Source organism: Astyanax mexicanus, chromosome 6 (genome assembly GCF_023375975.1).
Source record: "Astyanax mexicanus isolate ESR-SI-001 chromosome 6, AstMex3_surface, whole genome shotgun sequence".
In the NCBI taxonomy this organism is placed as follows: domain Eukaryota; kingdom Metazoa; phylum Chordata; class Actinopteri; order Characiformes; family Acestrorhamphidae; genus Astyanax; species Astyanax mexicanus.
Window position 1 is genome coordinate 44,382,259 of NC_064413.1, and position 24,000 is coordinate 44,406,258.

The 24,000-nt window shown below is 34.3% G+C and overlaps 1 protein-coding gene, 2 long non-coding RNA genes and 1 other non-coding gene across 7 annotated transcripts in view; 3 read left to right on the forward strand and 1 right to left on the reverse strand.

Annotated features, from left to right (window-relative positions):
- Positions 1-24,000, forward strand: part of LOC103045308 (E3 ubiquitin-protein ligase HECW1) — a 143,902-nt gene that overhangs the window by 61,042 nt on the left and 58,860 nt on the right. For all 4 annotated transcript variants that reach the window (XM_022673432.2, XM_049480419.1, XM_022673431.2 and 1 more), the window contains 2 exons: positions 21,408-21,550; positions 22,615-22,715. In XM_022673432.2, the coding sequence (XP_022529153.2) occupies positions 21,408-21,550; positions 22,615-22,715 (244 nt within the window). The remainder of the gene's footprint in view (positions 1-21,407; positions 21,551-22,614; positions 22,716-24,000) is intronic.
- On the forward strand, positions 372-2,089 carry LOC125802417 (uncharacterized). The gene is made up of 2 exons (XR_007439547.1): positions 372-1,016; positions 1,950-2,089. It is a non-coding gene; the product is annotated as an uncharacterized LOC125802417 (long non-coding RNA).
- Positions 7,627-9,498, reverse strand: LOC125802418 (uncharacterized). The gene is made up of 2 exons (XR_007439548.1): positions 8,703-9,498; positions 7,627-7,766 (listed from the first exon to the last, which is right to left on the reverse strand). It is a non-coding gene; the product is annotated as an uncharacterized LOC125802418 (long non-coding RNA).
- trnae-uuc (transfer RNA glutamic acid (anticodon UUC)) lies at positions 10,982-11,053 on the forward strand. The gene has a single exon. It is a non-coding gene; the product is annotated as a tRNA-Glu (tRNA).

Sequence of the window (24,000 nt, forward strand, 5' to 3'; positions counted from 1 at the left end):
CAAAGAACATGAAAGTGCTGTTGTGATCCTTAAGGTTGAGTGGCATCTTCTTTAGGACAGCATTCCAGATGTAACTTCCTTTACTGGTTTGCTGCAGGTAATTTCACTGCAAGTAATTACTGCAGCTCCCAGCATGTAGTTTTCCATTTTGCTTTTGCCGATCAAGATTTTCAAATTGTAGATGAGTATTTGTTAATGAGTTACAAACACTTATAACCACTAAAAGGGAGCCTTATTGTAAAGTGTAAAACACTTCAATATTTATTAATGAGTTACAAACACTTATAACCACTAAACAGGAGCCTTATTGTAAAGTGTAAAACACTTCAATATTTATTAATGAGTTACAAACACTTATAACCACTAAACAGGAGCCTTATTGTAAAGTGTAAAACACTTCACTATTTATTAATGAGTTACAAACACTTATAACCACTAAACAGGAGCCTTATTGTAAAGTGTAAAACACTTCACTATTTATTAATGAGTTACAAACACTTATAACCACTAAACAGGAGCCTTATTTTAAAGTGTAAAACACTTCACTATTTATTAATGATTTACAAACACTTATAACCACTAAACAGGAGCCTTATTTTAAAGTGTAAAACACTTCACTATTTATTAATGATTTACAAACACTTATAACCACTAAATAGGAGCCTTATTTTAAAGTGTAAAACACTTCACTATTTATTAATGATTTACAAACACTTATAACCACTAAATAGGAGCCTTATTGTAAAGTGTAAAACACTTCACTATTTATTAATGAGTTACAAACACTTATAACCACTAAATAGGAGCCTTATTGTAAAGTGTAAAACACTTCACTATTTATTAATGAGTTACAAATGTAAGTGATATTTAAGACTACTTTTCTACGTAATATATGAAATATGTAGTATATACATTCATCTTTTATTTTATTTTAGGATCAGAATGTTTCATTGTTGAAACTGTGACAGACTGTGATGCTGTGACAGACGAAAGTGTGCTATATCATCCATTTCAAAGTAAGTTTTTATTAATTTTTGATTAAAAATAATTATTTAATTTCAAACGTGATGATTTGATTCCTTCAATATGAAACTCAAATGTTATATATTTATATTTACTGATGTAGTAATTTAATTTACTTTCTAAAAAGTTACATGATACATTTAAGTAAACTACTGTAACAGTTGTTTTTAACAAACTTTGCTAAAAATGTACAAAAGTATATTTGGAAATAAGTATTTTAGAAGTATACTGAATTACATTAAACTGAAAGTCTATTTAAAATACACTATATTGTACTTTTTAAAAAGTATGATCGAATTTCACTTTCAAACATTTGATGAAAGCATAATATTAATGTACTTTTAATATATTTTAAGTAATTGCATAAATCTATTAGCATATTTACAGCATACTTAGAAACTTCTCAATATGTTTTAAGTATAGTATATATTTTATATATTAAGTAAGTATATATTTTTTTTCACCAGGGTTAGTAGCCTCATTTCATGACATTTCATGTGGTTCATTCACACCTTGACTATTTTTGTCAAAAATATTAGAAAATATATTTTTTTGATTTATCATTTCTCAGTTTTTTTTGTTACGACACATAGAATGTACAGTATACAGGTGTAAAATGTTTCATTTTGTTTCTTTTTTGCTCTTTTTCTCTATGTGTGTGTATAAGTGTGAGTGAACACTCCCTAAAAGATGTGTGCACATTATTGCTGCAAGATTGTTAAGCATCCAGCTCTGCAGATGTAAAGAAAAGCATGAACATAACCAGTTAACAAAGATATGGAGCAACAAATACACCAGAGTATGTTAAAGACTCTCTAGAATAGCACTGTAAATAAACCCTGCTACAAGTACAGGACAGTATTGAATAACAGTGGTCACTGTGATGATCAGAATTATGCTAACTGCTTTTCTCTTTGCCTGATTAGCCTCGTCTCTCTCCTTCCCTTTCTGACCTGGACCTGGATGCTTCAGTGCCCTGACTACAGCTAAACAGCAGAATAGTTTAATAATGAGGAAAACTGACCAAAGTGGCAGGACAGTATAAATAAAGATGTTATTGACATTTAAGGGAATGAACATACAGATTATACAATAGCCAAGAACTCCCATCCATGCAGCAGCAGAACATGCCAGCCTGTATCTCAGGGGCTTGTACTTCAGGAAAGTGACAGGATGGACCACCGCCATGTAACGCTCCACACAGATCAAACAGAGAAACAGAGGACGGGCGCAGATAAATACTCCCCCATAAAAACTACTAATGGTGTAAATTCTAAACAGACAAAACTAAGAACGTAGAATAAACAGCGTATGCAGATGAACATCTCGTTAACAGTCAGATTGAGGCCGAAAACTCAGGTAAACCCACAATGAAATTGATTGCATAACCTGGAATGTACATAGGGTCTGTATATCCTGCCCAAGGATTCCTGCTTGTAGCATTTCTAAACAGGTTTGAGATGGGTGTGCTGGAAAGCCCATCAGAGACGTTCATCTTCAGAGTGCACACCCCTTCTCACGATAAAATATGAAATCTGAAATAAATTACACAAAGAAAATTATATAAGGGCCAAATATAATGAAACAAACAGTCTGTTTTCTTTATCAGAACAAATTCATTGTATAGTGTTTTTTTTTTTTTTTGTGCATAGATCTAGATCAACATAGATCTAACGTGTTCAGTTGATATAGTCATGATAAATATCATAACTACCATAGTAAACCATAGTAATGATAGTACAGTTAAAAAGTGATCTCACCTTTCAGTCATAAACAGAATGCAGGATACCACAAGAAGAATACATTAGTATATTAATTTAATGGACTGACTAATTATCAATTCACATTAGTTTAAACATTATTAATCATTATATTTTAACTTAATTAAATTCTAAATTCATTATAATTTACAGCATTCTTAAGCCTAAATTGTACAAATTAGTGTTGTGTAAAATGTCTTAACTAGTATTATTTAACAATGTTCATTACTGTCATAAGTACTGTGATGCATCCTTCCTGTAAATTGTTTCTGAGTTCAGCATTGTTGAGAACTGCACCCTTAAAATGATCAGTGTATTGTTCTGAGAACAGCAACATCTTTATCTGATACACAGATGCTCTTCTTTGTCATCAGTTTCAACTTAAAGTGATGTTTATTTGATGGGGTAGGATTTGGTGGTCTACTAGGTTTTGTATAGTTATTAGGGTTTCTCTATAATATTAAATAAATAAAATCTAATTAAATCCAAGCTCAAATGTTACACAATAAATGGTAAATAAATTGATTCTTATGAGTTTTTCTACTACTGTAAATATGCCATTTTAAATACAACAGCATTAATATACAATAACCTTTTTTCAAATCATTATGTATATATTTTACTTTAAAGTAAGTAAACGTCAGAAGATATTCCATAATAAAAATATATATATATTTCTTAATGCATACGTACTGTATAGGCAGAAAAACTTTAGATCCATAAGTAGTCAAGAAAAGCAGACATCTGGCTAATTTAACATAAAAGGCATCTGTTTGAGTGTGTGTGTGTGTGTGTGTGTGTGACTTTATTTAATTTATGACATGTGATTTTTCATGCATTTAAATGTATGCTAAGCTAATGTCAGTAAGGTAAATGCCAGTAATGTTTGACATGAAGGGTAGCAGTTTTATGTAGCATACATCAATGTAAATTCAATAAATATTGACTAAATGCAATAAAAAAATTCAAACAAAAAAAACTTTTCATGTGATGTAAACTACATCCAACATCAACAAAAATAAAATCTACAGCCAGAGTTATGTGGTTATGTGACAGTCCTTTCAGTTATAGGCAGTTCAGTTATAAGCATTAATATACTGTATGACGTGTACTATTTTAATGGTAGCAGTATAACATGGTAGAGTTATATGTTAATCCCTGGTTTAACACTAGAATGACAAAGACAGTAATTTTGATTAATTATTTACACAAGAAACCACCTGTATAAGTGGATGGGTTACTTTTATTGTATTAGATTTTTGCATTGTTATGGAATTTTTACTACAGAACACAATAAGTGCACATGAACAGCTTCTCTTTTTACTGCTATTTCAGTGTCTGACCGCTGCTATTGTTCACCTCAGAAACAGCTCAGAATCATGCTTTCATTTACTAAACACAGTAAATGTAAAACTGTATATAAACAGTACATAATCACTTTTTTTTTACACAAATACCAATGTTTAAACTCTCTCTCACATTATTTATGTTTCACTTAGAAATGACATAATCAAGGTGTAATACGTTTCTTCAATGTATTAGAATTAGTCTACTCTTTAAGTAAATGTAAGTAATAAAGAAAATAAAAAATAAGAAAAAATAAGAAAAAAAAAAACACTCAAATATAATTCACCTCAATTAAGTGGGTACATAATTAGCAATAACAATAAGTAAATGATCAATATTGTTTTCAATCTGTAGAGTTATATTAGTAACTTTCACATGTATAAATAAGTAATTAGTATAAATATATAAATATTATATTATAAAGAAATAATAAAATATTATTAGTATAAGTAGTATGATTTTTATTTGTACAAGATTTTAAAATGAGGCCAGTTCAACAGCCTGATCTTTAATCTTATGTTGTGTTCAGTACAAATGCAAAACAAAAGAAACATGTAAATAAATTACAAACCAAATACAAATGTGTGAAAAAGGTCACCTGTCAGAGACAATGCATGAGTTTAAATTAATGTTGTAAAGGAGATTAGGGGAGTAAGATATTCAACTTTGTTAATGTATAAATAAATGAAAGAAAGACAATTGTTATTATTTAACATTAACCTTTACTAAAAAAAATTGCTTGAGTACAATATATGGTTACAAATGAATATTAGCAGGATACAAAATACTACAATAGTAATCTTTTAAGAACTGCAAACTTGAAGCAGAATTGCGAAAACTAGAGCTACAGCAAATCTCTAGCTACATTCAAACTGCTTAAAATATTAGAAAATATTTTTTCTGATTTAACATTTCTCAGATTTTTTGTTGTAACACATAGAATATTATGAAAGCCCATTCCCGCCACCTAAAAAATGAAAAATAATCCAACACAATCTTGTATTATTATTAAGTAAACCGCTATCTAAATATTTTGAAATACTAAGTCATTATTTTGAGATAGTAAGTCATTATATTGAGATAGTATCTCAAAATAATGACTTAGTATTTCAAAATATTGATCATTTACTTATTGTTATTGCTAATTATGTACCCACTTAATTGAGGTGAATTATATTTGAGTGTTTTTTTTTTCTTATTTTTTCTTATTTTTTTATTTTCTTTATTACTTACATTTACTTAAAGAGTAGACTAATTCTAATACATTGAAGAAACGTATTACACCTTGATTATGTCATTTCTAAGTGAAACATAAATAATGTGAGAGAGAGTTTAAACATTGGTATTTGTGTAAAAAAAAAGTGATTATGTACTGTTTATATACAGTTTTACATTTACTGTGTTTAGTAAATGAAAGCATGATTCTGAGCTGTTTCTGAGGTGAACAATAGCAGCGGTCAGACACTGAAATAGCAGTAAAAAGAGAAGCTGTTCATGTGCACTTATTGTGTTCTGTAGTAAAAATTCCATAACAATGCAAAAAATAATCTAATACAATAAAAGTAACCCATCCACTTATACAGGTGGTTTCTTGTGTAAATAATTAATCAAAATTACTGTCTTTGTCATTCTAGTGTTAAACCAGGGATTAACATATAACTCTACCATGTTATACTGCTACCATTAAAATAGTACACGTCATACAGTATATTAATGCTTATAACTGAACTGCCTATAACTGAAAGGACTGTCACATAACCACATAACTCTGGCTGTAGATTTTATTTTTGTTGATGTTGGATGTAGTTTACATCACATGAAAAGTTTTTTTTGTTTGAATTTTTTTATTGCATTTAGTCAATATTTATTGAATTTACATTGATGTATGCTACATAAAACTGCTACCCTTCATGTCAAACATTACTGGCATTTACCTTACTGACATTAGCTTAGCATACATTTAAATGCATGAAAAATCACATGTCATAAATTAAATAAAGTCACACACACACACACACACACACTCAGACAGATGCCTTTTATGTTAAATTAGCCAGATGTCTGCTTTTCTTGACTACTTATGGATCTAAAGTTTTTCTGCCTATACAGTACGTATGCATTAAGAAATATATATATATTTTTATTATGGAATATCTTCTGACGTTTACTTACTTTAAAGTAAAATATATACATAATGATTTGAAAAAAGGTTATTGTATATTAATGCTGTTGTATTTAAAATGGCATATTTACAGTAGTAGAAAAACTCATAAGAATCAATTTATTTACCATTTATTGTGTAACATTTGAGCTTGGATTTAATTAGATTTTATTTATTTAATATTATAGAGAAACCCTAATAACTATACAAAACCTAGTAGACCACCAAATCCTACCCCATCAAATAAACATCACTTTAAGTTGAAACTGATGACAAAGAAGAGCATCTGTGTATCAGATAAAGATGTTGCTGTTCTCAGAACAATACACTGATCATTTTAAGGGTGCAGTTCTCAACAATGCTGAACTCAGAAACAATTTACAGGAAGGATGCATCACAGTACTTATGACAGTAATGAACATTGTTAAATAATACTAGTTAAGACATTTTACACAACACTAATTTGTACAATTTAGGCTTAAGAATGCTGTAAATTATAATGAATTTAGAATTTAATTAAGTTAAAATATAATGATTAATAATGTTTAAACTAATGTGAATTGATAATTAGTCAGTCCATTAAATTAATATACTAATGTATTCTTCTTGTGGTATCCTGCATTCTGTTTATGACTGAAAGGTGAGATCACTTTTTAACTGTACTATCATTACTATGGTTTACTATGGTAGTTATGATATTTATCATGACTATATCAACTGAACACGTTAGATCTATGTTGATCTAGATCTATGCACAAAAAAAAAAAAAAAACACTATACAATGAATTTGTTCTGATAAAGAAAACAGACTGTTTGTTTCATTATATTTGGCCCTTATATAATTTTCTTTGTGTAATTTATTTCAGATTTCATATTTTATCGTGAGAAGGGGTGTGCACTCTGAAGATGAACGTCTCTGATGGGCTTTCCAGCACACCCATCTCAAACCTGTTTAGAAATGCTACAAGCAGGAATCCTTGGGCAGGATATACAGACCCTATGTACATTCCAGGTTATGCAATCAATTTCATTGTGGGTTTACCTGAGTTTTCGGCCTCAATCTGACTGTTAACGAGATGTTCATCTGCATACGCTGTTTATTCTACGTTCTTAGTTTTGTCTGTTTAGAATTTACACCATTAGTAGTTTTTATGGGGGAGTATTTATCTGCGCCCGTCCTCTGTTTCTCTGTTTGATCTGTGTGGAGCGTTACATGGCGGTGGTCCATCCTGTCACTTTCCTGAAGTACAAGCCCCTGAGATACAGGCTGGCATGTTCTGCTGCTGCATGGATGGGAGTTCTTGGCTATTGTATAATCTGTATGTTCATTCCCTTAAATGTCAATAACATCTTTATTTATACTGTCCTGCCACTTTGGTCAGTTTTCCTCATTATTAAACTATTCTGCTGTTTAGCTGTAGTCAGGGCACTGAAGCATCCAGGTCCAGGTCAGAAAGGGAAGGAGAGAGACGAGGCTAATCAGGCAAAGAGAAAAGCAGTTAGCATAATTCTGATCATCACAGTGACCACTGTTATTCAATACTGTCCTGTACTTGTAGCAGGGTTTATTTACAGTGCTATTCTAGAGAGCGTCTTTAACATACTCTGGTGTATTTGTTGCTCCATATCTTTGTTAACTGGTTATGTTCATGCTTTTCTTTACATCTGCAGAGCTGGATGCTTAACAATCTTGCAGCAATAATGTGCACACATCTTTTAGGGAGTGTTCACTCACACTTATACACACACATAGAGAAAAAGAGCAAAAAAGAAACAAAATGAAAACATTTTACACCTGTATACTGTACATTCTATGTGTCGTAACAAAAAAAACTGAGAAATGATAAATCAAAAAAATATATTTTCTAATATTTTTGACAAAAATAGTCAAGGTGTGAATGAACCACATGAAATGTCATGAAATGAGGCTACTAACCCTGGTGAAAAAAAATATATACTTACTTAATATATAAAATATATACTATACTTAAAACATATTGAGAAGTTTCTAAGTATGCTGTAAATATGCTAATAGATTTATGCAATTACTTAAAATATATTAAAAGTACATTAATATTATGCTTTCATCAAATGTTTGAAAGTGAAATTCGATCATACTTTTTAAAAAGTACAATATAGTGTATTTTAAATAGACTTTCAGTTTAATGTAATTCAGTATACTTCTAAAATACTTATTTCCAAATATACTTTTGTACATTTTTAGCAAAGTTTGTTAAAAACAACTGTTACAGTAGTTTACTTAAATGTATCATGTAACTTTTTAGAAAGTAAATTAAATTACTACATCAGTAAATATAAATATATAACATTTGAGTTTCATATTGAAGGAATCAAATCATCACGTTTGAAATTAAATAATTATTTTTAATCAAAAATTAATAAAAACTTACTTTGAAATGGATGATATAGCACACTTTCGTCTGTCACAGCATCACAGTCTGTCACAGTTTCAACAATGAAACATTCTGATCCTAAAATAAAATAAAAGATGAATGTATATACTACATATTTCATATATTACGTAGAAAAGTAGTCTTAAATATCACTTACATTTGTAACTCATTAATAAATAGTGAAGTGTTTTACACTTTACAATAAGGCTCCTATTTAGTGGTTATAAGTGTTTGTAACTCATTAATAAATAGTGAAGTGTTTTACACTTTACAATAAGGCTCCTATTTAGTGGTTATAAGTGTTTGTAAATCATTAATAAATAGTGAAGTGTTTTACACTTTAAAATAAGGCTCCTGTTTAGTGGTTATAAGTGTTTGTAAATCATTAATAAATAGTGAAGTGTTTTACACTTTAAAATAAGGCTCCTGTTTAGTGGTTATAAGTGTTTGTAAATCATTAATAAATAGTGAAGTGTTTTACACTTTAAAATAAGGCTCCTGTTTAGTGGTTATAAGTGTTTGTAACTCATTAATAAATAGTGAAGTGTTTTACACTTTACAATAAGGCTCCTGTTTAGTGGTTATAAGTGTTTGTAACTCATTAATAAATAGTGAAGTGTTTTACACTTTACAATAAGGCTCCTGTTTAGTGGTTATAAGTGTTTGTAACTCATTAATAAATAGTGAAGTGTTTTACACTTTACAATAAGGCTCCTGTTTAGTGGTTATAAGTGTTTGTAACTCATTAATAAATAGTGAAGTGTTTTACACTTTACAATAAGGCTCCTGTTTAGTGGTTATAAGTGTTTGTAACTCATTAATAAATATTGAAGTGTTTTACACTTTACAATAAGGCTCCTGTTTAGTGGTTATAAGTGTTTGTAACTCATTAATAAATATTGAAGTGTTTTACACTTTACAATAAGGCTCCCTTTTAGTGGTTATAAGTGTTTGTAACTCATTAACAAATACTCATCTACAATTTGAAAATCTTGATCGGCAAAAGCAAAATGGAAAACTACATGCTGGGAGCTGCAGTAATTACTTGCAGTGAAATTACCTGCAGCAAACCAGTAAAGGAAGTTACATCTGGAATGCTGTCCTAAAGAAGATGCCACTCAACCTTAAGGATCACAACAGCACTTTCATGTTCTTTGAACATTAGCGCCTGGCAACATTATATCAATATCTGTGACAACCCTAAGGATGATTTCAGATAGTATGCTGAAAATGTCAAGGTAAGGGGTAATTATTGCTTAGCCCTTAGATGTCAATTTTATTATTTCATATGATAATATACACCACATTATTATAAATGACTAAAAGAGTTAGTGGTGGAATGATTAAACTTGGGAGTTAAATGGTTAAACTGATGTTGACTGATGGAGGATATGGAGATGGAGAAGCAAGTTGAGTTAGATGGAGAAGACAAAGTAAGTGAGTATCTGAAAAGATCTGAAATTTAACAATATAGAGGGCTGTGGGTTCACTATTTGGCAAACAACAGGTCATTGTTGCCCTTTCTACGTATGTGTTATAACTGATTATTAATGGTTTTTAAGGCATTTACAACCTAATTAGTATCCATTAATAAACTAATTGTAAACCATTTATAAACCCTTTATAAAGGTAGTCTTATTATAAAGTGGTACCTAAAAGTTTAATGTTTAAGAATATAATTAATGTTGGTTTTGTATGTTTGACAATAATCAGAAAATCTATTTGTTCATATAGAACAAACTGTCAATTATTGCAAAGTAGACACGATTCATTCTTTTAAAGTCTTCTGAATTAAAAACAACCTGGAAATCGCACGAGTGCAGGTCATTTTCAATTGCATAGCATTTTAAATCTTGAATGACACTGAGGCTTACATTACATCCGAGGCTTGTCATAACCGGCGCGAGATTAAAACGCCTAGACTTTCCTGTATTCAGAGGTTTCCAAATTAAATTCATGTTCTCCTGAAAAAATGGGCTGCATTCTGTATTTCTGTAATTGACGTAGGCATTAAAAACAGAGCAGTGTCTTCTGAAGCTAAACCATTCTATATGGTTCAAAGTAAAACGAGCTGAGGCATCATCGTATCTATCCGTTTTTCCGACGTACATAGCAACGCTATATATATCCTTAAGAAAAACATATCCAAAGTAAGTTCCATCTGACAAACGCCAGACTCGATCCTTGAGCGCTCCTTGAGCGATTGGTTCAGGAATGCTCTCCCTTGTTCGGTACCTTTTTAGATTCTCGTCATCGTGCTCTTCTTCTACAGATCCTCCCATATGGTCTAACGCGTAGGATTTCTGGCTTTCATCCAGACGGTCCGGGTTCGAATCCCGGTATGGGAAGCTTTGGTTTTCAGCAACCTCAGAAACACAAGCCATTGCTCCGTTCTCTCGGTCCTTCACACATCTCGCTAACTCTTAAATACACATTTCACTCGCAGGCTTGCTGTGATTGCTCCATAGGAATAACAACCTTATTGGTCAATACTTTTGGCGGGAATTTTTGTTTGACCAATCAGGACAATCTGAATAATGATGGGGCGGGGCTGGGCGGGACGGGAAGAGGTGGGGATGGGGCAGGAAGGGCGGAGGGATGGGCGGGGCGGTGTGTCACCATGGTTTAAATTACCTCATATCCAAAACATGAATGACGAATGGCAGGGGTAATTACAGATGATTGAAAACATAATTACCGGAGACTCGTAGTCATTGATATCAGAAAAATAATTAAGAGAGTTCAAGGGTCAGGGGATCTGAGGGGTCAATGGTAATTACAGATGATTGAAAACATAATTAATAACTGACAGCATCATAGGGTGATCTGAGGGGTCAAATGTCACATTCCAGAAAAGGAGGCACGGGGTGTGGGGAGGGGTCAAAGGGCACATGGCAAAGGTCAAAAGTAATTACAGATGATTGAAAACATAATTAATAACTGACAGCATCATAGGGTGATCTGAGGGGTCAAAGGTCACATTCCAGAAAAGGAGGCATGTGCTGTGGGGGAGAGGTCAAAGGGCAACTAGCAAAGGTCAAAAGGTCACCTGTCAAAAAGTTTGATTGATAGTGCAAAGGTCAAAAGGTCACCTGTCAAAAAGTTTGATTGACAGTGCCCCTTATTATCTCTCTACCGCATTTTTCATTGGTACAGGAAGAGTTCTCTTACATGTTGCTTTCATGTGGCAGACAAGATAGGAAGGAGTCATGTGACAGTACATGACTATACATGTTGGTTATAAGCCATTACAAGAACGCACATACACAGTGCGAAAAGTCTTAACAGAATAAAAAATAAATAAATAATTGTCATGGGCAAGATTACATATTGCATATTACAATGGTGTCTCTTTATTTGAATGGTCTATTATACGTAGATGCTCATGTAACATTCAACTAACATTCAGTTAACAGTTAAATAATTATCTATGAAGTCTAACCCTACACTCAACCCTTAATTTAACCTTAGTATTAAACTTGAATCAACGCTAAACCCTAACTTACATATTGAGCTAAGCTTTAAATCTTACCTTAACCATAACCCTTAAAGGGTCCATTTTAGTTACATTCAATAGAAAATAATTTATATTCAGTTCAGTTGCTTTTTAATTCTTAAATTTAACTGCTTGTTGGTTAGCTTCTGCAATGGACCATCCAGGTAAAGTGTCACCATTGCAATTTTCCTTAATTCACTAGATAAAGATAAAGGTGATTTGCTTTCATCACATTTGCAAAAAATATAAATAACATTTGACATTTTTATCATATTTATAGCAAATAAAAATTTGAAAGGAAAGCATTTGGTGAATCTAAGTATTGAAACCTCAGCCCTGTCATCAGTAGGACATAGTTATTGATAGTTATTGATGGTAGGGTTTTGGGTCCCATACTTGGGTTTGCTAAGCTGCCCTGTTGGACCCTTGAGCAAGGCCTTTCTGGACACCCAGTGCCCAGTAAAGACAGAGGCCAAAAATGGTCCTGACTTGGTCTTTAGCACAATCATTGGTATTGTCCCCTTTGGCTACAAAAATAAGCTCAGTTATACATTTCTCAACTTGTTGATCAATCCCTGACATTGACTGGGGGATTTTTCCCACTTCTCAATGCAGACTTCTTTCAGAACTCGCTTGAACTCATCAGTTTACTGTCCCAACCCGTGTACACACTGGGCTGTGTTCAACTTCACTCACAAGATAACTGGGGCATTCCTAAGCTGTCCACTGAGATACGACTGTTATATTTGGGTTGGTCAGTGTGTACCTATTTAAACAGATAATTTACTGTACAAAAACCCACCACAATTTAAAAAAGGATAGGAAACCTTTTGAATTGCTGATGTTTCTTTTACCCAAATTCCAACAATGTGTTTCTCCCTTCAAGAGGAATTATATGAATGCTGAACCCGGTGGTAAAGGGTAATTGTATTCAAGGCTATATTGAGCGGCTAGCGATTTGATTCTCAGGTCCAACCCCATTTGCGTGTCCCCTCTTAATGGCTAAGCCTAGCACTTTCTGTAGAGCAACTGACAGAACCTCTCTGGATCAAACAGACTTAAGTGGCATGGCTCAGTATCACTTTGTTTGCTTAGAGGCATTAGCAGCAATGTGTTCTCGCCAGAGTTATGCATCTGCAAATGGCTTTCATCCTAGTGTGTATTAGTGACCGCACACGTTTATTTGGATCAACGGAAAGTATGGAGTGATGTTAAAGTTTCTACATTAATAATGCATTGAGATGATGAATTATTAAAACACTATTTTCTATTTTTAACATTGGCACTGCATTTCCCTAGTTTAGCACTGTATTGGACTGTTCATAGTTCCAGGTTAAACCACATCAGTTTCATGTGGGCTGTGTTGAAATCCTTGGCTATATCTTAAATGGCTTCCTACTACCTAAATAAAAAAGGGTTCACTATTGTATATGTTCAAATCAGATTTTAAAGATATTGTATCTTAGAATATTTGCCCATTCTTGTTAGTGTATTTATTCTGGCATAGTTGACTAAAGATAAAGGCACTGTTGTCTTTTATTTGAAAGCAAAATCAACATTACCAAAACAGAAATGAAAAAACAGGTCAGTTGCAACTTTATGAGAATGTAGTGTTGTGTATGCTGAAGAGCAGCACATCACCTCTAGACTTTGCTAGTTATGAAAATTCACGTTGTTACGTGAACCAGTCATTATGACCGTGGCTTTTTCTGTACCAGCCTCCTTAGAAGAGGAGCTTAAACTCAACATGTGAAGAATTAAAAGCTATAGGGAGGAAACAGGGAAATGTGCTTGGCTAAAAGTTCACATTAAATTGATTCTAACTATTCTTAGCTTCCACTGCCTTGAAATCAAATGAAACATCTTCAGCTGACTAACAACACAAACTAAAGACACGTCAGGATTAAATGTACTGTCATGAAAACAGTTTGTTATATTATTATATAACATTACATGGTAAAAAGGCTTGTTGTTATCTGAGCATTTTTTTCCACAGCCAAAGTCACATGCCTACTATTTCTATATCTTCGATGTCCAATAAAAGTAAATCTCCATTCTTATCAATTGGATATTTAAATACACAAACACAAACACTGTGTCACAATTTCTAGTTGAATGGACTAATAGAAATTTTCTAAAATTACCCAAAATAATTTCTTTCACATTTCTTCCATTTCATTCCAGTTGAGGAGGTTTAATCTTTTAGCTGTAAAGTTGCTTTAAATGGTTTTCAAATCTGTTACTGGTTGGAAAATGCAGCCACTGTTGCTGGTACTCAACAACAGTAATGATAGCTGGTAAAGTTTTCCAGTCAGTTTACATATTTAACATATTTAAAATTATGTAAGTAATTTAAAATAGTGTAACATTAAAAGCATTAAAAGTGTATAACGTAAATTAGTGGCAATGTTTTACTATTGTCATTTACAGACAACAATAAAGTGTATCTCCAAAATGACAAATTCACATTATGTCAAAACGTGAAATTTGGTAGAAATGTAGATGAAAGTGACAGTATTTTTAATAGCTTAGATTAATTTTTATCAGTCTCAAATTACAATTAATATAACTACTCTATCTGCCTCATTAGATCTTTCACAGAACATTATGCAACACCAGAGTGAGTCCAGTTAATGTGCTTAAGGCTTTTCCTTATCTGATACATAAAGTAGATTACTATGGTACACCAGCTTTCTCATGCAGGTTTTCTATGATACTCACATATTTAGTTTGATCAGTGTGACTGAATTGTGTAATTCAGGAAGGAACATAAAGGTAAAGTGTCTCTTCTCTGCAGTGTCTCAGATGATCACTATCTGTTGTGGCAGAGAGGGAGAGCAGGAGAGGACCATGATGAATGGGTGGGAGTTAGCACATGACCTCCATGCTCAATACAACTAATACATCGCCTCACACAATGTGTTTTACTGTTTCGCCCTGACTCACTTCATCTTTTCTGGCATATTTGTTGCCTCCTCTGGCAGTCGCAGTTGCTGGTGGCGGACTGAGACACATGGCCTGTCTCTGAGGAGTGTGCTTCATCAGTGCATGCGTGTGAAGCCAGCTTATATCTTTCTGATCTTATTACAGACTTAACTGTTAACATTTATGAGTTAGGATTTTTACTTTACTATTTTAATCAATTATATAGATTTCTAATAATTAATCTGATATGATTTATAACTAATTATTTAGTTCATTATTTTATTAATCATATTTGTTTTAGTCTTCTGGGAAGGTCTCCATCATCTCACATTGCTATTAAGCTGATCTTTACTTCTGTAAGTAAAGATCACTGGATATTTATGAACAGCTGCTAGGACATCATCATTGGACAGCTCACCACACTTGGAGGAGATAACTGTAAGGTAGATTTTAGGAAAGTCTTGGGGCCAAAAGGTCGCCAGTTTCGTGAACTAGCAGAAAGTCAGGGTGGGGGAAACAGGGAAACAGTATTCTCTTCTGAAAAATATTTACGATTGCAACACCTAACCACTAGTTGCACCTGAGGCACTTCTAAATCTAAATTTGCATCATGTTGCCTAGGTAGGTTAATGTAAAGGAGCCACAGCTCCCCTCAAACTGTATCTGGAGACATTAAACATTTTACTGGCTCTTTGGAATGTTTGTATCGAGTAAAAAAAAAAAAAAAGACCGCTTCTATAGCTTAAATTTTAGCGTAAATTTTCCTGCATTGCTTTGCAGTTCTCTCTGGTTAGTCAGTGCTCTGACAGTGGTGGCTCAGCAGTAAGGACACTTAACCCTCACTGTTCCCTAAGAGCTGCAGAGATGGTTGCCCACTGCTCTGGGCATGTGTGCTCACACAATGTCACAATGTGTTAGCTAGAACTTAGATCAGGCCCAAAAAATCCAGCCTGACCCCACCTGAGCCAGTGCACATTCTGTCCGAGATCAACCAGGCCCACCCCATAAACTGTCATTATGAACATTTGTTTATTAAGTAGAACTTTAAAACTGACCTTTTTAACTACAAAAATTCAGAGTTGTTTAAATAAGTGAGATCTGTTCAAATTTATGTTCATGGACAGGAAGAAGCATAGGACTAACAGCATTACAGCATTATTATGCTCGCTTGCAGAGAGTAACTAAGTTACCTGTACTTCCTGATTTCTGCTCCCAAAAGTTTCCATTGTTTTGCTTGCTGGCTGTGTTCGCACCCCAGCGTAGTTATAGATAAATGGCTATTGACCGATGGTGCGGCTATTGACCGATGTGTGGAGCTTTTCATTTTAGGCGCATGAAAGGCCGCAGCTTTAATAATGCGACAAGTGTAAGCGTTATAACGTTATGTTTTTTTATTAGAATGTTCTAACTTTTTTAGTGTGTAAATTGTTACTTTGCTATAATTTGATTATCACACAATAGCTGTATAAAAAAAATAAAATTGCTTTAAAAAAGTAGACCTACGTCACAGACCATTTTCTTGAGCCAAACCTGCCAGGGCCTTGAGAATGTGGTGTCAGATCTCGGCCCATGTTTGGGTTGGGCATCGGGTCAGGCTCTTGCAGACGATGTTCCCAGCACAAGTATGGTTAATACAGTTGTCGTGTCTTGTCTTGTCTTGTCTTGGAATATGGCATGTCACCTTTTTGTCCCTACCTGGCTCACTTGAAACCACAAGTACCTGTTTTTTTTCATAATGGAAAAGCATGCAAGTTACTGCTGCAATTTATCTCTAGGCTACCTCAGGGAGGGCAGTGGTGTTGTAGTGGTGTTATCCACTATGCTACACCAACGTCCGGCATTCAAGTACTAATTTAAGGCATCATAATGTTTTGAAACTAACAAAGTGTTTATGATCTAAACAGAATGGCTCTGTTAGAGAGAAAGCTGGTGGACCATCTTTTTTCACCCAGCCTTGAGCTTGCCCAGTTTAAGCCTGAGCCCATGTGGATCAGTCTCCTCCGGGAGGCCTGAGAGGAGGGAGAAAGGCTTGAGGGAGCTTAAGCTTAATTACAGCAGGGTGGCTGAAACCCGCATGCTCGGGGTCATGTGGAGAGAGATAAAAGAATAGTGCTCAGTGTGGCTCTGCTTGCCTCTTGACCAAAACCACAGCACTGACTTTCTGGTTAACTGACACAGAAACATCAACCCCCATCAACCCGTCTTCTCCTCGCTGCAGCTCTGCGGTTTTCTGAATGGCTTCAGGCCAAAGGAATGCAGTGTTCCTAGAGAGAGCATAGATCTTGTATTCCCTCTATGGCTGAATATGACTCAGGATCTATCACCAGGATCTGAGGGTCTGATTCAGCCCTAAAATTACTGTCGTATCCTCAGGGCTAACTCTGACTTACTTATGCTCTGGTGTTGAACCAGAAAAGACTAGCTATTGCAGTAATTCCTGGATGAGCTTTTAAGAAAAATTAGCATGTCTCTCTGCATGCTTCTCTGCTGCACAACGTTTGATGATGCTGAGCATTAATGTTTCCCCAGTTTAACGCTGTAAGTGTTACAGATAATTTATTCATTATATATACACTGGGAGGCCAAATACCAAATGCCTTTGCTATTATGTACCATGACTTTTGACATGTCTAATGGACACTATTGACACTATTTTACTCATCTCTTCACATGGGTAGTTCTGACTAGATGCCACAGGTCACTATCGTTACCATGCACTCTGCTGTCCACTGTAGGTGGTAATGCATGGCTTCTAGGATGTATTCCCTTTACACACATCACACTGTGGATCAATGAATTGTAAATGCCAACACAACTTGTTGAACACGCTGGCCAGTTTTCAGTCTCACAAGATAACACCTCACAACTTACACAGCTGTGCCCAGAGGTAACACTGTCTTTACAGGTTACTGAAAATGAGCTCTCATGATCAGTCTCATAAACTTGCACCTATTTAAGACTTTTCAGTCTTTCTTTGATTTTTTGGACACTTTTTTATGTAGAGTGTCTCCCAATTTGTAACAGTTTGTACCAATAAATAATATTAAATCATTTTTGAGTATGTTTTATGAAACATAGACAAAAGTGTCAAAGTTTTGACGCTGCATGTTTAGAATCAGCCAATTTTTGAGTGTAGTTACGATAGTAACAACACTGTAATCCCACAATGCTATGCAAAACAGGGCAAGACAAGGGCAAGGAGATGCTCAACTCGCTAGGATCACTGAATCATTTTAAACTTTTAGTTTCTAAACACCACCAGAAAGCCTGTGACTGTTTCAAATTATTTTTTGAATTATTTTATCTTTTTCTTATTATTTATTTTTTTTTATGTATTTTATTTATTTTTATTAATTTATTATCACTTTTAATTTTTTATTCAAATATTTTATATTTAGATTCTTATGTTTTAGTCCATTATTACTCATTTTATCCTTTCTTAACATTTTTATCCTTTTACTTTACTTTTACTATTATCTTTTTCTTTATTTTATATTTTATAAATTCTTTACTTTTTATGTGTCAATTGGTTTTTATTGTCTTTTAGAATTTTCTATTTTACATATATAATTTATTATATTCATATATATTAAATGTTGATTTAAAATTAGCATTTTTTATTTATATTTTTTTTACTATTTTATTCCTTTTTATTTCAAATTTTTTAATAAATGTTTTCAATCCCTTTTATACTGTAAATGCTCGGCAACATTGTAAATGGGGGTCAACCTCCTTAATTGATTGATTGTCTGAAAATATAAATAGAAAAATGCAGGTGCAATATGTCAATGAGAGTAGGAGAATTTACAGTATGCATACCATGACTTTATGACTACTTTTTTGTACAGGTTAGGATAGTATGTTAATATTTTTGAAGAATTGTAAATTAACCTGCCAAACCCACACTATTAAGGTTAGTGTATAGTATTGTTTTAGTGTGTAGTACCGGTATGTAATTGGAACACAGCCACACTATAGTGTATATATGAATGTATGTAGCTGTTGAGTGTTGAGTCTGTATAGAGGTATACTGATTTCTTGGACTCTTTTCACACTAGCTAGGCATACTTTCCACTTGTACAGCAAAGCACTTCTGTGATTCACTCTGGTAAAGAGCATCTGCTAAATGCCAAAATTGTAAATGTAAATATAAATTATTCCATTAAAAGCAAAGAAACACAAGCAACAACTTTCAACGTCTGAGGATTAAGCCGCAGTGATAGTTCTTAATAATCCATGGCTGCTTTGGTTTCATCAACAGGAGCGTTTGGGAGAAATTAAAGATCTTAATTAGAAGGAGCGGCGCGTATTTTCCCACTTCTCCTGCAGCGGAAGAAGCAGTAATGTTCAATTAAAAGCAAACACTAAGGATGACTCGACTGCGGAGGGAGAGACGTAGATGCCGTGTGGTATTTCCTTTAGTTGCACAGATTAAATTTCCACCCTGGTTGGATTCAGAAGGTGAGAGGAAGGAAGGGAAGCACTAAGTGGGAAGTGTTATAAACAGTATCAGCTCACTGCTTACAATAATGACTTTCTCTTGCTGACTGAAATCTGATAAAGGGCTTAAGAGCAAATTATATTTTAGGGCGTTTATATATCTGTCTTTTTACTGGACCCAGGAGCGGTTGCTCTGAGAGTTCAGTAAGTTTGATTAATTGTAAAAAAATAAATAAATCTGAGATCTTCAGTCCTCCTAAAATCACTGGTCTGGGATTTGCATCAAACGAAATCTGGTGCAGTCGGCTGCAGGTTTGGAAGCTATCTGCTCCCTGTGCAATGTGTAGGGATGTGTGATTGGTTCATTTTTAATGTGACACTTTGACTTATTGCATTACTTCCCTCTTTATCAGCATAGTCTAATAAAAACTGCTCTGCACAGAATAGGATTGAAATGAGATAACTGTAGCAAGTTCAGCTTTGTGGAGTAAGTGCCTGTACTAACCACTTTAAAAAAACACTTGTCTGCTTGGAATCAAATAATATAATATTCTCATATAAGAATGACTGTATTCAAGCAAAATAAAAAAAAACAAAGCTGCAAACAACTGAAGATTTCATGAATCCACACATAAAAAAGTGAGGCCTGAAATTGCAACTGCAATCGATCCACAGTTTGTAAGTTACTGTAAGTTACTGTTTGTAAAAAAAACAAAAAGAAAACATGCAATAATAAGCCTTTCTCCCCCGTGAGCCATATGAGACTCATTTATATGGTATATGGGTTAAATAGACTCTCTTAGGCAGCCAAAAACGTTTGAAATGCACCATCATAAGCTGTCTTTTCCGTCATAGAAATAGAAATACAGAATATGTTGCTAGTCTCAGGATTTCTGTGAATGGAAGCTTTTAGCTGGAATTTACCACATAGAAGAAATGGCTGTGGCCATGACTCTCTCTCTCCTTTCCTCTCATTTTTACATTCCATAAATAGACAGTTCTCTCTCTCGCACCTCACAGAGCAGAATCGTTCTGGAGTCCTTGACATTTGGACTGAGTTCAGGTTTGTCTCTCCAAGCCTTAGCTGAGGCACGGCTCTTTTTAAGTGCCTTATTCAGCTCACTGGCATTGCTGTTTGGCTCTGTGTCTTCAGTACCCTGGACAGCTACAGAGACAGGCAGGATCTGCAGTCCCTCAGCCATGCCAGACCAGACCGCCTCCCTTCAAACAGAAGTTCTAGAGAAAAGGTTCTGATACTGATGAGACTCACCTTTCTTGCTTTGCTGTTGTACTCAGAGGCAGTGCAGTATCATGGTCCATATAAAGCCCAATTCTAGGCTTTTTGGTCTGATTTTTTATGTTGTAAAGCTGAAATCCAGATGTTAGAATGGACTGGAAAATGTTTATAAGGGAAGGCTTAGCTGACACAAAAACAACTGCAGTGGGCTTTACTGGCTAAACCCAAGCACAATAGCATTGACAACATTTTTTGCCCATCAACAGGTCACTCAACACCAAGGGTATTTTCACATCAGAAGTAATGGTTCCGGTTGAAAGAGACTCTGGTTTGTTTGTACCCCTAGTGTGGTTCGATAGATAGATAGATAGATAGATAGATAGATAGATAGATAGATAGATAGATAGATAGATAGATAGATAGATAGATAGATAGATAGATAGATAGATAGACAGACAGACAGACAGACAGACAGACAGACAGACAGACAGACAGACAGATAGGGTTGTACAGTCCGAAGGCATGATGGACAAAAGAGGTGTTTCAACCTGTCGGTCCTGCACTTAGGGATCGATTGAGCTGATGTTTTACTTTCTGTCCACAGAGGTTTAACTTTGTGTCCCTGCCCACGGATGTGCTGGAGATCGAGGTGAAAGACAAGTTTGCCAAGAGCAGGCCCATCATCAAACGCTTTCTGGGCAAGCTGAGTGTGCCTGTGCAGAGGCTGCTGGAGAAGCACGCTATCGGGTAGGTCATTCAGAGCGTCACACCGTGTCACCGCTGGACCATTCAGTTTCTGTAATTAATAGAATTTTTACAATATTTTACAGTAGATTTAGATATAAAGCTAAGGTATATAAAAAGAGATCACTTAAAAGTGATGAGTTTCTTTGATTTTACCAAATTGAAAACATCTAGAATATAATCAAAAGGAAGATGGATGATCACAAGCCATCAAATCAAGCTGAACTGCTTGAATTTTTGCACCAGGAGTGGCATAAAGTTTTCCAAAAGCAGTGTGTAAGACTGGTGGAGGACAACATGCCAAGATACATGAAAAATGTAATTAAAAACCAGGGTTATTCCACAAAATGTTGATTTCTGTACTCTTTAATCTTTATGAATATGAACGGTTTTCTTTGCATTATTTGAGGTCTGAAAGCTCTTTTTTGTTATTTCAGTCATTTCTAATTTTCTGTAAAACAAAAATGCTCTAAATGACAATATTTTTATTTGGAATTTGGGAGAAATGTTGTCTGTAGTTTATAAAGTAAAACAATAATGTTTGTTTTACTCAAACATATACCGGTACCACTTTTAAATAAGACTACCTTTATAAAGGGTTTATAAATGGTTTACAATTAGTTTATTAATGGTTACTAATTAGGTTGTAAATGCCTTAAAAATCATTAATAATCAGTTATGTGGCTGTGGGTTCACTGTTTGGTAAACAACAGGTCTACGTACATTTCTACATATGTGTTATAACAGATTATTAATGGTTTTTAAGGCATTTACAACCTAATTAGTAACCATTAATAAACTAAACCATTAATAAACTAAAACATTTATAAACCCTTTATAAAGGTAGTCTTATTTTAAAGTCGTACCCATATACCTATAAATAGCAAAATCAGAGAAACTGATTTAGAAACTGAATATTCAGTTTTGCATGTGACACTAATACCAACAAAGCATTAATAAATTATTATTCATAAGCTTGAACTTTAATTATCTAAAGTGATAAGCTCTTATATTTGTGTGTGTGTGTCTATCTGTGTCCATCTGTGTGGGTGTGTTTTCCTGGACAGCGATCGTGTGGTGAGCTATGCTCTGGGCCGCAGGCTGCCAACGGATCATGTCAGTGGACAGCTGCAGTTTCGGTTCGAGATAACATCCTCCATTCATCCAGGTCTGCAGGACCACCTCTTTGCACCCTATTTTGCTGAATATAAGTCCTTAGTGCTTCTATTATGAGAAACTGATTACAGTGCGCAGATCTATTTATGGAAATTAGTCCTTGGCTCCAGTTTGCTGCTTTGTTTTAATGCCATTTAATTTTCCTGGATGAGATCACTGTTCTGTGCCAGAGCTTAAAGCAATCATCAGGAGTGTGTGGGAATAGTGCCACAGTGAAATGTAATCACATGAACAGTGATTAACGCAAGTCTCAGATCTGATCTTGGATCAACGTTTCGTGGCTTGAAGGACTGGGGTTGTGATTTCTTTTCACTGTAGAACTGTTTTCACATGCTGGTAATTACAAATGGTGCAGAAAATGGGAGCATTTAAGATGCGCAGTAATTAAGGCTGCAAACATCGGATGTCTAAGAGCACCTGGACTGGTTTGGCCTAATTGTCAAGCACAGCAGTGAGATGCCTTATAAGCTACAATGCAAATGATTGTCAAACTGCTTTGCTGGCTGTCACACTATGCCATCTGGCAGTATTTATTTTATTTTATTTTATTTAAATTCAGTCTTTAGTTATCATGACTATAGACCAAATAAGCATAATATGAATGTTTCTATACCTATTATGCATGCTTTTAGCTCCATTGATCATATAGGAGCATATATATAGTTCTGTAATAACAGACTTTAGTTCTTCTGTCATAATGTTCTTCAATGGTCACAACCAACCAGGATAGACCACCACAGAGCAGTTAATATTTGTGTGGTGAGCGTGGACATGTTTAAAGTACTAGAGACTTAGACTTGAGTAAAAGTACAAGGAGCTCTGAGGGCTCAGATTGCTCCAGCGGGCTAAGCGCTGCCACTATTCAAATCCTGATCATGTAGCTTGCCATCGGCTACCGGAGCCCTGAGAGAGCACAATTGGCCTTGCTCTCTCTGGGTGGGTAGATGGTGCTTTTCCCTCACATCACATTTTTACTTAAATATTGCAAGTTAAGTAAAAAATGTAGTACTGAAGTACTGAAAGTGAAAATACAAGATTTTTTTATGTAGTTATTACAGAAAGCAATGGAAAGTTTGCAGAACAGACAGGAGCATGCACAATTAATCAGCATGATTCGCTCAATGATAAGGAGCTTTATTAAATACGTTGGAAGTGCAGAGCTTCTACTGCTCTGGCTTTAGTAATAATGTGGGTTTGGATTTTAGATTTTATAATTGTAACAAATTATAATGCAACACGTAAAAATCTAGTGAGGTAAAAGTGGAAGTAGGAGAAAT